The sequence below is a fragment of the Sporothrix schenckii genome (assembly GCF_000961545.1).
Source record: "Sporothrix schenckii 1099-18 chromosome Unknown Cont41, whole genome shotgun sequence".
Lineage (NCBI taxonomy): Eukaryota > Fungi > Ascomycota > Sordariomycetes > Ophiostomatales > Ophiostomataceae > Sporothrix > Sporothrix schenckii.
In genome coordinates, this window is record NW_015971142.1 from 849,070 (window position 1) to 862,403 (window position 13,334).

Here is a 13,334-nt window from a genome sequence, read left to right on the forward strand (position 1 = left end):
ACTTTTATGCGTCCACCATTTGCTGCTTAAAGAGTGATTTGCCGCGCAGCCACTTGCGGTACGCCTTGTAGCGCTTCTTTTGCGCGTCGCCCTCGGTGACTGTCAATGGGTTTTCGGGCACGCGTATGAGCTCACCGTAGACGGCCAGCTCGTCGTCCGGGCGGTCCTGGTCCAGGCCAGGAATGGAAGGGATTGAGGACGCCACGGCCGCCGGCAGGAAGTTGGCTGAGTTTGACCGGGGCACCTGTCCAGGTTCCGAGAAACTCATGCCCAGGCCGTCCGTCTTCCAGCTGCCATTGACGTACTCCTGGTACTCTTCATTGCTGGCCGCGCTGATGCCAGCCGAGGGAGAGAGCCCGCCCGGCAGGCCGGCGGCAGGGGCAGCACCAGCAATGACGGTCTCGTCAGTCGAGACGACAATCTGCAAATTCTGCGGGTGGCTAATGTATCGTTCGTAGTCCTCGGTCTCCTGCACCGACGGATTCAACGAGTCCTGGACCATCTTGGCAAACGTGAGCTGGGCCTGGCGTGCCTTGTCCACGGCCGACTGCTTTGCCTTTTGGCGGGGGTCGGGCTCGAACAAAAGGCCGCCGTTGGCGACCATGGTCGTGTCGAGCGTCGTGGCAATGCTGCTGCTGTTGCGCACATGGCCACGGCCATACGGGAAGCCCTGGCCGTTGGCGTTACCGTTGCCGGTGCTGTCTCTGTGCAAACTCGCGGCGCCGGCTCGTGACGGTGACGATAAAATGGTCGCCGCGGTTGTTACCGTCGTAGCGGCTGCCATCGATCCGCCCGTTCCCCCGCTGCCCGCCACGGTGCCTTCTTTCAGGAGGCCATGGACGCCTTTCTGTTGCTGCTGTAGGTATTGCTGCTGCTGCTGCACGCTGGGAATGCTGCTGGCAATCGACGCGTCGGACGGACGGTCGTTTCCAGACGACGGACTCAGCCAGTTGCGCAGCCCGCTCGTCGTGCCGCCGCTGGCACCGCTGGCGATACTGGCTGCGTCGTCGGCCGTATTGCCCGTGGACACACGCGCTCTGGCCACGTCTTGCGGCGTGACAAACGAAACCTCTTTCCGGTGGCCATTCCCACGCCACCGGCCGTTGGTCTTTCGACTACTCACTGAATCGGCGTCGCCGTCTTTCCCACCTCCACCGTACTGGCTGCCAATCTCGCTGCGCACCTTGAACGGGCTCAGATCATACTGGCCGTCGCGCGACGAGCGGATGGGAATATACTTCATGGTCGACTTGATCTTGAAGGAAAACATCTTGGCAAACGACGACAAAAAGTACGGCCGGTAGAACTCGAGCCAGTAGTCGTCCGTGGCGAAGCTGGCGGTGTTGGGCCCCGCAGACAGCAGCGAGCTGTTGGTCGTGCGGCTGGTCATGTTGCGCCTGAACCTGGGCTGGCCGCTGCGTTTGCGCTTCACCTGCGGCTGGCTGCTCACTTTACGCGCCGCCAGGGCCATGGCTACATTGTACGCGTGTGTGTTGGCGGCGGGCGGCCGAAGAGTCGGCAGGGGCGGCAGCGTACGCAGTTTCAGATGCTCGGGGGTGAACCAGTGGATGTAGTCGCGCCCGCCACGGCCGCGACCGGCCCCAGCTGGGCGGCGCCGCGGGTCGGCATGGTGCAGATGGTAGTCGGTGGGCAGGTCCCACAGCATAGGCTGCCCCGGTGTGTATATGTAGTTGCCGAGAAACAGGTTGTAGGCTTCCTGGCGCTGGCCGTCGAGGAACGAGTTGTTGTAGTAGCGCTTGAATGTCTCGAGCATGTCGCGCGAGTGGCTTGTCCACTGGTTGATCTTGCGGTACGTCTCCATGGTGTTGACGAGCTGCGACCCGCCGTACTGCACGGCAATGGTGTCGCCGTGGTCATGGTACATGTGCGTGAACAAGTTGACGGCGTCGGTCTCCCAGTTGACCGTTGGCTCGTCCAGGATGCCGAGGGCGTGCAGCTGATGGCCGAGGGCGCACTTGCCAATGACAAACTGGGCGGCGTTGGTGCGGTCCAGGCAGTCGATGCAGTTGGTGCGTGCCACGCCGTTTTGTACGCGGGCTCGTTGCGGGAAGTTGAGGGCGCCGTCTTCGGTTCCTGCCGATGGTGACGGGGGAGGCATGTTCGTGCCATCGCCCTCGCCGTTCCGGAAGAAGCCTGTCGTGGCCACGACCGTCTCGGCAATCTCCTCCAGCACGCGGATCACGTTGACGTCGTGGCTCTTGTTGGCGCGCGACATGTCCCAGGCGTGGTGGATGATGTGCTTGTCCTGCGGCAGGAACTGGTTGAGGTATTGGATGGCGCGCGTAAACTCGACAAGCAGCTTGCTCTCGCGTGGTGTGCTCTCGCGCGACTTGACCAAGTCCAGCACGTAGATGGGGCCGCCATACCGCGCAAATAGGTTGTCAAAGTGCAAGGCCGCCGCACTATAGAATGGGTCGACCAGGTTAAGCTCGATCGGCGGCTTCGGCGTCACGCCCGTGTTCTCCTGCGTCCAGTACAGCGGAATGCTGCCGCGGTGCTGCACATACGAGGTGTACTGCGGGTTGGCAAACAGGCGACGGCCCGGCGAGTGAAAGGACGTGGTGCTGGCCTCCGACACGATCTGCTCCGTCTCGACGTCGTTGGCCACGTAGCCCAGGTCGTTGGCGCCTCGCTTGAGGAACCGGGCACCGGCAAAGTAGCGCGACCGCCGCGCGATAATGGCCACGTAGGCGGTGCGGCCATAGATGGAGATGGACGCCTGGTCAATATAGCCGTGTGTGATGGGGCGGCACCAGTCAAACGGCGAAGCAAGCGCGTCGACGGCCGGTTGCAGCAGGTGACTGTTCCACACGAACATCGTGTTGTGCGCCTCGTCGCAGGACCAGCGCCGGCCAGCCGCCAGCGCCGCACGCTCCTGTGTGATGTTGTGCTGCAAGGTGTTCGTAATGTCGTACGAGTAGCTGAAATAAAACGACTGCGTCAGGTTGACGTGGTTGAGGATGTTGAGGAAGCGCACCTCATCGGCATGTGTGGCACCGGGGCTGCCCGTGCTGTGGCCGCCATCATTGCCACCGCTGCTGCCTCCACCGCCCCCGGCCGCCGTACTTCCGCCGGCTCCACCACTCCCGCCGCCACTGCCGACGCTCGTGTTGGTGTTGGCCCCGCGTCCGGGTGTCAATGGAATCAACTCGGTGCCGGCAACCTGGTAGACGATGTGGCCGCCAATGACGGCCACGGTCGACTTTTTTGTGATGAGCATCATGTAGTAGGGCCCCGTGAACCGGATGAAGCCCAGCAGGCCCCAGGTCGTGCAGCGCAGCTTGATGCCGCCGGTCCCGCGGTTGCCGTCGTCGATTGTGTCCAGTAGCTGCACCATCTCTTTCTGGCTGTAAAAGATCTTGTCGTCGGTTACGCCCAGTTCGGTGTCGTCAGCCGCCGTCGTGCGGTCAATCTTGAGCACACGGAACCGCCGCCCCGTGACATCCTCGCCGACAATGTAGTACCGGCTGGCCGTCTCGTAGAGCGTGAACTTGTGCATCTTGTGGCCCATGCGCTCGTGCGTGGCGGCTGCGCGTGCTGTTCGGGCAGCCTTGGCCGCGCGAGCAGCGTGGCCCGCCCGCCGTCGGGCACGATCACCGCCGGCACGACTGGACGCACCGGCCCGTCGAGCAGCGTCGCCATCAGCACCTGCCTCTGCCTCAGTCGGACTCGCTCTGCTTTGGGGCGCTGTCTCTTCTTCGCCCAGCGTCTCCTCAGCGTCTTCGTCATCGTCTGTGAATGCCTCATCTCCGTCGCCATCATTGTCCTCGCCGTCGCTCGCACCTTCGTCTCCCTCCTCCTCGTAGTCGTCGTCGTCATTGTCTCCACCCCTTCCACCGCCATTGTCAGGACTCGCGGTTCGCAGAAAAGGCCGAGCCACAGCCGGGTCCTCGTCGTCGTCGTTATCGTCGCCTGCACCAGCGCCGGCGTCCGTCGCCTTGGTCATCTTGAGCGTCTTGGCAATCGACGCCCCCGTCTCGGCCGACCGCTCCGGGTCGCCGTCACTGTCTACATCGGCACTGGCATTGTCTCGCAGCTGTGGAAAGGGCTGGTTGGAGGGAACGTTGTTCGAGCTGTGGTGGGTGGTCGTGCCCGTGCCCGCCGCATGGCCGCCTGGGAGGGTGCCGGTACTATAGCTGCTGGCCAGACTTGTGGCGTCCGCCGGGTTGTCGACAGTAGAATTCAGCACAGCCATGCCAGGTGATGGGTGGTCATGAGAAGAGCATATCGTAATGTGTAGTTATGAAAGTGGTTTGCGAAGACACAGACGGTTTTGCTCTTGGCAATATTGGAAAGGAACGAGCGTCGACGTCAGAGCGGCTCACCGTACTGATACGCCCCACAACGCCAAACGCGATAGCACGTGCTAGACACTAAACCGCCCAAAGACGGGCGCCGATAAGAGAAAACAGGCCCAAATTTACAGGCGATAACAGCCCCACTCCAAGGCCTGCCACCCGACGACCGAAACCAAACAAAAACATCCCTGCATCATCGCGGGACAGCTTCAGGCAACAGACCCTGGGACGCTCCCGGCTCTCGATCTCGACTTCCCCTGTGTTGCCTGACACGGCTCTCTGCCGACGAATAAAACGCGTCCATACGCGGGCCATCCCGCCATCTCGCTCGTCGTTCGTCCCTTCATTTCCGGCCTTGACTGCATCGCACCTCACGATGGCCACCAACGCGCAGCGCATCCAGTTTCTCATCGCGCAACAGGACGGCTTCACACGCTCCCGCCTGCCCGCGCTCTATTCCGACTTCCGCAGCCTGCGAACGACCAACCCTGAGGGCTATGCGGCCAACGTCGCCGCCTGGCGCCGCGCACTCGGCTCGCTCGTTCGTGGCGGCATGCTCCCGGCAACGGCAGCTGTGCTCGCTCCGTCCAAGTCCAAGGGCACACCCTCGGCAAGCACAGCGTCGACGGCCGCCCGCAGCTTCCTTGTTCTCGCGGCCGGCCAGCCTCTCCTCGACGCCCTGCAAAGCGACCGCTACGGACGGCCGCTGGCTTTGGATGCCGTCATTCAGGAGGCTGTGCTGGAGCGTGACCTCGTGCCTCTCGAGGCCTTTTTGCGGGCCAAGGAGAGCATCTACAACCGGCGGTCGTGGTCCGCATGGGCCGCGGGCTTGCCGTGGCACGCAGTGTCATGGGGCCTCCATCGGCTGGGCGTGATCGAGGGCAACAGCCAGGTGCAGCAGAAGGCAAACGCGGCCGCAGCTGGGAACGCAGCGGCCTTCTCATTGCTTCAGGGCGGCGGCCGTCTTGCGCCCGATCAGCATGTTGTGCTGGCCAACGTCGAGACGGCGGCTGCCGCGTTTGCCGATAAGACGGCCGACGCACAGTCACCATTTGAGCACGTATGGTCCGTCGCTCACTTCAAGCGTATGTTCTCAGCGCCGGGCGCCGTCCTCGCCGAAGACAGCGGTCTCCCGGTCGGGTCGGCCGTGGAGCAGCCGCGCCTCTCGGACATGGACCTCAATGTCCTGCTCGCCTTCTTGTCGCGGGACAAGAACCTGGTCGTCTTTGACGGCCACGTCGTCAAGCTGCGCGGGGCATCGACCGTCTCTGACCACGGCAACGTCATCACAGAAGAAGACCGCGCCGTCGCCCAGCTGCGGGAACTGATCGACTCATTGACGCATCAGACAGGCGTCCTCAGCAAACGCATCGACAACCTCACCGTCGCGGCGCGCGACGCGGTTCTGCGCAAGAACCGCGTGGCCGCGCTGGCGGCCCTCAAACAGAAGAAGCAGGCCGAGGGTGCTTTGACGACACGCTTTGCGACGCTCGCACAGCTCGAAACCACGGCGAGCCAGATCGAGCAGGCCTCGGGCCAGGTCCAGGTCGTCCAGGCCATGGCCGCCAGTGCCGACGCTCTCAAGTCGCTCAATGCACAGGTCGGCGGCGCCGAGGGCGTCGAGGAGGTCGTGGATCGCCTGCGCGACCAGATGGATGCCGCCGATGAGATCAACCGCATCCTGGTCGACCCGACGTCGGCGAATGGCATGGTCGTCGACGAGGGCGAGATTGACGACGAGCTGGCGGCGCTCGAAAAGGAGGAGCAGCAGGCGTCCGAAGCAGCCGCGCAGAAGGGCAAGGAGGAGACCCAAAAGGCAGAAGCCGAAGTGACCCGGCGAAAACTGGAGGCTGCTGGCGCTGTCCCCGACAACGTTCGCCAAGAGGCCCCAAAAACTCAAGAAGAGCTGGAAGAAGAGACCACCAAGAGCCTGCGCAATCTGTCGCTCAAGGCCGAAGAGCCGCTGCCGGCAAACTGAGTGCAGTACGGCTATGTGTTTTTCTGGCAGGTGAGAGACGGCTGCACTCTCAGTGGTAACGTGTGTTTTGTTTGCGACGATATATCCTTTGCATAGTTGTGGCGTTTTATGACTTTACTGCTTATGGTTTACATTTCTACTGTTCACGTTGCACTGTCCATGGTATGCTTTTTTGACGGAGTGGTATGGTTTCTATTATTCTAGGGTTGTCTAATTCTACTTCTATTAAACACATTGTGTTACTCGGTAAGCCCCCTTCCTTGGAAAACAATCTATACAGCGCTGCTGGCATCCTCGCCGTTTTTGGCGGTAGTGGCAGCAGCCGGCTTCTGGCCCGCCATCATGGCCTCCCGCGCCTTCTTGACGCTCTTCCACTCAAAGCACAGCGCTGGAACAATACCGAAACAGGCCACTGCCAACGGCACGTAATATGCCGTCGTCAGGGCCTTGTTGTACTCCACCAGCGCCGCCGGCAGCAAGCTCGCCGACACGGCCGACCGGATCGCCGTGGCGCCGGTGTTGACCAGCTGCCGCGCGGCCTCGGCCGGCATTACCGTGGACAGGTCCTGGAACAGCTTCTGCAAGAAGATGCTCTGCGTCACGCACAAGAACACGGAGCCGCCCAGGCCCTGGCCAAAGAACATGAGCGAGGCACCCACGGGCACGTCCGGCGGCGCCAGCACCGTCTGCGCAGCCAGGCTAGACATCTGCATGCCAAAGCCCATGCCCAGGCCGGCCACCACCTGGTACCCAATCCACATGCTGTGGCCGCTGTCGACCTGCAGCGTGGTGGTGAGACCGACGCCAATGGACAAAAGGCACGAGCAGGCAATGGCAAAGGGCGTGTAGTATCCGAAACGCGTGGTGAGACCGCCGCCGATGATGGACGCGACCACGAGCGCCAGCACAAACGGCAGCGACCGGATACCCGACTGCAGTGCGTCGACGCCCTGGATGGCCTGGAACCAGACGGCCAGGTAGTAGGTAAACGAGAGCAGCACGCCGCCGTTGCACATGGAGAAGACAAACCCCGCCATGACCGACCGCTGGCGGATGATGCGCCCGGGCACTGTGGCATACTCACTGCCGAGCCAGGCCTGGCTGGCGACCCAGGCCACAAACAGCACGCCCGAGACCACAAACAGCGCAATCACGCGGCCGCTGTTCCACGCGTACACCGTGCCACCCCACTCGAGGGCGAGCAAGAAGCACACGACGGCCGGCGTGAACAGAAGCGTGCCGATGGGGTCCATGCGCTTGGCCTTTTCGAGGGCAGGCAGCGCATGGGAGCGCGGCGGCTGGGGCAGGTGAAGGAAGAGCAGAATGAGCACAATCGACGCGCCCCCGATCGGCAGGTTGATGTAGAAGCACCAGCGCCAGGTCAAGTGCACATTCGAGGTGAACGCGCCACCGATGAGCGGGCCAATCGCAGACGACACGCCAAAGATGGCACCGAGCATGCTCTGGAACATGGGCCGCTTGTCCAGCGGCACGAGCGGGATCGACAGGACAATGGCACCGGCCATGACGCCCGCCGAACCGGCACCAGCCAGCGCACGGCCCAGGATAAAGGCGACCGAGTTGGGCGCCGCTCCACACAGAGCCGAACCAGCCTCGAAGAGCACAATGGCGGCGAGAAAGACAACCTTGTTCTTGTAAAAGGCATAGATGCGGCCGAAGAGCAGCTGCGTTGCGCAGCTGGATAGAACGTAGGCGCTGCCGTACCAGCCAATGTCGTTGATGGAGTGGAATTCGTCAGTGATGCGAGGGATAGCCGTGGCAATAATGATACGATCCTGAAGAAAGAAAGTTAGCAACAGATCAGTTTCTAAACGAACAAATTCAATCGGGGGCAGGGTGGATACTCACAAGAGACACAAGGAACATGGCAAGGTAGAGAGCGGCCATCACAACAAGAACAGTCCTCAGGGGTGGGTATGTTTGCTCTGCTGTCTTCTCAGAAGGGGCGTCCCCATCTCCAACCACATTTTCAGTTCGGACTTTGTCATTGTCGAGCTGGCCCTGGGGTTGCTTTTCTAGGCCGTTGGTTGCGGCCGTCGTTGGTCTGGATTCCATCTCGATATAAGACATGTGTAAGTTGCTGTTTGTAGTTGATGGTCTTGACAAAAACGAAGAATAGGCGGGAAGAACCTATAGAATATATAAAGAAAGAAACAGATGTTTGAAGAAAGTCTGGATGGACGAAACGAAAGAAATGGACGTCCCCTTGAAATATAGAGGACCGTGGTGATCAAAAGGAGGAAACTCAAATGACCGAAATCTCCGATTGTGTGTACAATAAAAACATCCACTAAACCAAATGTCCGAAAATGCCGACTTACAGGTCAGGCTGCCAAATTCCTGAAGCGCTGTCACCAAAATCGCAAAAGTAAGCACTGCGTAAATTAATCCGACTGATCGCCACGGAAGATTGAGATTGAATACTCCGAATCGGTTTCTTTGCTGTCTTTTCGTCACTTTTGCTCGGACATTATCAGCTTATTTCCCCTCCGATTGCTTTTGACTCTTGTTCCTTTGCAATGGAAATCAACTATCCAACATCAGGCTTGGCCCTGCAGGAGCTGGTTCCAGTAGCCCCACGAGTCCCAGTCTATCGTCTCCCAGCCCAGCAAGTCGACATCGTTGTACGACGAAAATGGCGACGTGTCAAGACTGGAGGACCCAGGTCCAGAGTATTGTAAGTCCGGCAGTGGTGCTAGCTCCGATAATGTTTCGTGCATTGTCGAAACGACGGCTGCAGACTCAACAGCCGTGCTACCAGGGCTTACTTGTTGAGCGGATTCACCGTCGCCGTCGGGTCCAGATATGTTGTCCTTCGCACAGGGTCCTTCTCCATTTGTTTGCGTCTGCGCGGCCCTCCTTCTCTGTCGCATTTCTGAGAACAGCTGTGCCACAGAAGCAGGCGGCGTAGGTAGTGCCGCCCCTGGGTTCTGCTTCCGCGCCCGACGCTCACGGGACTCCCAAGCTCGGAAGACGAGTTGCCGCACCGCTCGTCCCAATTCGTCGTCTTCCTGCACGAGGTCGCGCTTGAAATGCAGCACCGACGCGACGAGCTCCCACGCCCTGTTGACGAGCTCGCTCTCGGGTGGCTGACTTTGCGACTCGATCAGCATAAAGACAACTGCATCGAGCTGAAAGTAGACGTCAATGTGCCATTTAAAGTGCTCAAGGTACCGTGCGTCGAACCCTTGAACGAGAATGTCAACCATGTCGATACTCGTCTTAAAGAGCATGTCGTGCTCGGCTTGCGGCATCGACTTGCCCTTGTCTGGATATTGGCCCGGGTGGTGGGCCATGAGACGCATTTTGTCGACCGCAGCGTGAGCACCAGCCTCAGCAATGTGGTGAAGCGGAATGGCTGGATCGAGATGATCGAGGAACTTTTCTTTGAAGTACGCGGCGATGTCGTCAATGGCGGCGTCGCGATCGGCCATCTTGGATGTCGGGTCGTTGAGCAGGCTGCCTTTGGCGAACATGAACTTGCCCATCTCGTAGCGCAGAAGACAAAATACCATCTCCGTAGGGCGGTCCTCGATAGGTGGAGGGGGGCTCACCATGTCGGGATTGATGTCGCTGTCGCTGAGGTTGGCCGGCAGCGGGTAGTCGGGCAGTGCGCTGTATACAATACGTGATTGGCCAGACAACTGAGCGACACGCCCATCAATCAGCAAGATCTGCCACCACACGCGCAGGCGCATTTGTGTCTCGAAGAAACTTGGAGCCTCTGGCTTGCCACTTTTGTTTCTGTCTCTAGGCCTAATACTGTGACGGTTTCCATTGACATCGCTCGTCTTGGTCGACTTGGCAGGCACCGTCGCCAAAAGCCGCTGCCCCATCCGCAAGGCCATACCCGTCAAGAGCCACATAGAACTTGCATCGTAGCTCTGTCGTGCAGCAAGCAAAAAGATAGTGAATGCCTGGACGAGGGCCAGGTTCGTATAACGCATGAAACCGGCAGCGGCCAGGGCTTTTTGAGCACACGAAAGGTATCGCTCCAGAAGAGTCTGTTTGGCCTCGCCGAGCTTGGCCTCGCAATCGGCCTCGGACATGGCCGAGACCGCAGCAGCATAGATGGAAAACAACAGCGCAATGTTGACCGTCGAGAGACTGTCGTAGCTACCTGCGGCCTGGATTACGAGATCCTGCACCTGTGGCGCGTAGATGACCTTGGACAGGGGATTGATGCTGTGAAGATATGTCTGCCAAAGTGAAAACGCGTGAACCGGCTGTGGGTGTGCATTTCTGAGACTGGCATTTGAGAACCCGGCAACGCTTTGACCAAATAGTAAAGTACTAGCATCTGTCAGTGGCGTTGCCTCGGAACCGACAGGCGGCGCGGATCGGCCATCGGAAGCCGGCGTCTCGACAGATTGTGGCTCGCGGAACTACAAATCAGTCAGCAGGGGCATACGATAAAACCTTCAGCATGGTTGTGTGCCAACGTAGTCGTGTCTGGTTGTTGTTGCCGTCCGCCATACGTACATCTTCTGGCAGTCCTGTCCATAAATGTCTTGGCAGATGTTAGCAATCTGGCAGCACGGAGGGGGGCAAGGCCACCTGTAAACGTACTGCCCAAAGGCGAGAAGCGTAGGCCGTTCGGTGGTCGCATCAGTCTGTCGGCGTTCTGGTCCCATTTGTTCTCGCGGAGTATCCACGGTACGCGATACCAGATGGTTGTGCGGCCGGGGCTGCTCGGAGCTTTCGGCTTCGTCTTGGCCCCGTCTCCGCTTCCGCGACGCGTACGGTTTCCTGGAAGACGGAACACATTCGACGTCCATGCGCACGCATTCGGCGCAGGGAAACTGGCGGCTGCATCGAACTTTGCGCTGTTTGCAGGCCACGCAAGAGTAGGCCACAGCAGTTGGCGTGCCAGCGACGGGCGTGCGTGCAGTCGTGGTTTGTGGTGTTGGCGGTGCTGGCGTGTCGCCAAGCATCGGCGTCTGTGGCGATTTCCGGGCAGGACGGGGCATTGTACGGGTCTATTTGGTAGCCGCAGCAGTATGTGCGTCGTCGAGGATATCGGTCGTTGTTTGAATTGAGGACTGAGTCGAGCCTCCTTTTCGACGTCAAGTTCCCGACATGGCATGGAGATGGAAAATGGAAAGCGCGATCGTCGGAAGATTCGGCACTTTCCTGATTTGATATTTTTGACAGACGTGCGACATCCGGAGACAAGTCTCCCGATTCGGACTAGCGTGTCCTCGGCCACAAACCCATCCACTTGTTTTTTCCAGCGGTACCTTCTGAACTCGGACAATCGCCATGCCGGACACCCGAAATGCTGGTACTCGTATTTGAGCTGCCTGGGCAACGTAAAGACTGGGGAAAACAGCAGGAGCGATCCAGAATCATCCGAAGGCGAACCAAAAAAAATTCTCTAGAAAGCCCAACGGCTTCAAAAGTGTGAATCCTGAAGAGACAATACATCACAGCGACGACCCAGTACCAACGGCTCGATTTAGGACATTTAGCGTACTCCAGTGTGCTAAAAACCACTGGCTACAGCCTGCGGCCAGACCCGCGACGATCCCACCCTGGAACGGCGAAAGACCCCACGACACCACCACCCCTGCCAGCCAATATGAGAATCCTCTGCCTTCACGGAAAGGGCACGAGCGGCGACATCTTCCGGTCGCAAACGGGTGCGTACTTGGCTCCTGGGAGGACATAGACAGCAAGCAGGTCGGTGCGGAACATGATCTAACAAAAGAGTCAACAGCGGCCCTCCGTGCCAAGTTGGACGCCTCGTATGTGTTTGATTTCGTCGATGGCCCGTTCGCATCCACGTCGGCGCCCGGGGTGGACAAGCTCTTTGATGCCGGCAGCGGGGCGTATAGTTGGTGGCCGACAGAATCGGCACAGTCCATCCGCTCGGCGCATGCCTGGCTCGACGACTACCTGGCCGCCCACGGGCCATACGACGCGCTCATGGGCTTCTCGCAGGGCTGCCTCCTAATTTCGAGCTATCTGATGCACCGGGCCCGCGACCTCGGATCGGCGCCGCGGTCTTCTTCGGTTGGCGCAAACAGCCCGCCATTGCCGTTTCGCGCCGCCATTTTTGTGTGTGGTGGTCTGTCCTTTACCTCGCTCGCGGCGCTCGGCGTGGCCATACCGCCCGAGGTGCTGGCGCTGGAGAAGCGGTCCGCGGAGGCCTTGCACGCCAAGACACGCTTGTTTCGCGAGCTGGCGTCCCAGCCGGACCAGATCCAACGCGGCGTCGGGCTGTGGGACGACACCTCGGGCCTGGTGCACGAGCTGGGCGCGCCGCTGCCGTCCGACGAGGACGTCTTCGGCATGGACTTTACGGCCACGGGCCCTTTCCCGGCCGACTTGTTCCTGACAATACCGACAGTGCACGTCTTTGGGAGCCGGGATCCACGATATCCTGCCGCACTGCAGCTGGCGCATGCGAGCCGGGTGCGCAAAATGTACGATCATGGTGGCGGACATGACATCCCGCGCACAACAGAGGTGTCGGAACGGATTGCAGGACTGATTGCGCAGCTTGGGCGGGACATTGGGGTATGAGGGAATGGGTAGGGAAGGGATGGGTTAGGGTTGTTTGCATTTGCATGTGCATTTGCTCCCTCCCTCTGCTCGTTCTTTCCCATTCGACGGGCCCGTGGTATACACGGCGAAAAGATGCCGGTTGCGTCACTGCTGACAAGGCCAGGCCAATATGTGTGGGGGATGGCAAGAAGGACCTGGGATAGAAACGGGGACGCAGGGATGGTGCAGCTAGAGAGGGGATTCTAACCCTACTTTACGAAAAGGGCATATTCATACGAGCCACTATCGGCAATGCGTCCACGGGGTCGTTGTGAGAGTCGATACGTTGCAGACAAGGAGAGCATGTCGTGACGGTGGTCACATTCACATAATCATCGCCGGCAGAGAGAAACCGAGCGTATGCGGATACTTGAATAGGAGAAACCAGTGTCGAGATATTCTGTCCGCGAGGACTGTGTATCACGAAGCCGCAGATGGGATCAACAGATCAACGCCAAGAAGAGGTC

General features: G+C 59.9%; 5 protein-coding genes across 5 annotated transcripts; 2 read left to right on the forward strand and 3 right to left on the reverse strand.

The window, feature by feature from the left end:
- Positions 1 to 4: 4 nt before the first annotated feature.
- SPSK_06883 (FIG4 protein) lies at positions 5 to 4,216 on the reverse strand (the record flags this gene model as incomplete). Its single annotated transcript, XM_016733556.1, has 1 exon — positions 5 to 4,216. The coding sequence occupies one exon, from the start codon at positions 4,214 to 4,216 to the stop codon at positions 5 to 7; it is 4,212 nt and encodes a 1,403-aa protein (XP_016590576.1).
- A 479-nt stretch (positions 4,217 to 4,695) lies between these two features.
- On the forward strand, positions 4,696 to 6,297 carry SPSK_07413 (charged multivesicular body protein 7; the record flags this gene model as incomplete). The annotated part of the gene is made up of 1 exon (XM_016734076.1): positions 4,696 to 6,297. The coding sequence occupies one exon, from the start codon at positions 4,696 to 4,698 to the stop codon at positions 6,295 to 6,297; it is 1,602 nt and encodes a 533-aa protein (XP_016590577.1).
- A 272-nt stretch (positions 6,298 to 6,569) lies between these two features.
- Positions 6,570 to 8,388, reverse strand: SPSK_07296 (MFS multidrug transporter; the record flags this gene model as incomplete). The annotated part of the gene is made up of 2 exons (XM_016733960.1): positions 6,570 to 8,093; positions 8,167 to 8,388. The coding sequence occupies 2 exons, from the start codon at positions 8,386 to 8,388 to the stop codon at positions 6,570 to 6,572; spliced, it is 1,746 nt and encodes a 581-aa protein (XP_016590578.1).
- Positions 8,389 to 8,858: 470 nt separating this feature from the next.
- On the reverse strand, positions 8,859 to 11,288 carry SPSK_07084 (uncharacterized protein; the record flags this gene model as incomplete). Its single annotated transcript, XM_016733753.1, has 3 exons — positions 8,859 to 10,703; positions 10,801 to 10,828; positions 10,888 to 11,288. The coding sequence occupies 3 exons, from the start codon at positions 11,286 to 11,288 to the stop codon at positions 8,859 to 8,861; spliced, it is 2,274 nt and encodes a 757-aa protein (XP_016590579.1).
- Positions 11,289 to 11,899: 611 nt separating this feature from the next.
- On the forward strand, positions 11,900 to 12,846 carry SPSK_07800 (uncharacterized protein; the record flags this gene model as incomplete). The annotated part of the gene is made up of 2 exons (XM_016734455.1): positions 11,900 to 11,960; positions 11,990 to 12,846. 2 exons carry the CDS (start codon positions 11,900 to 11,902, stop codon positions 12,844 to 12,846), a joined length of 918 nt encoding a protein of 305 aa, XP_016590580.1.
- Positions 12,847 to 13,334: the final 488 nt, after the last annotated feature.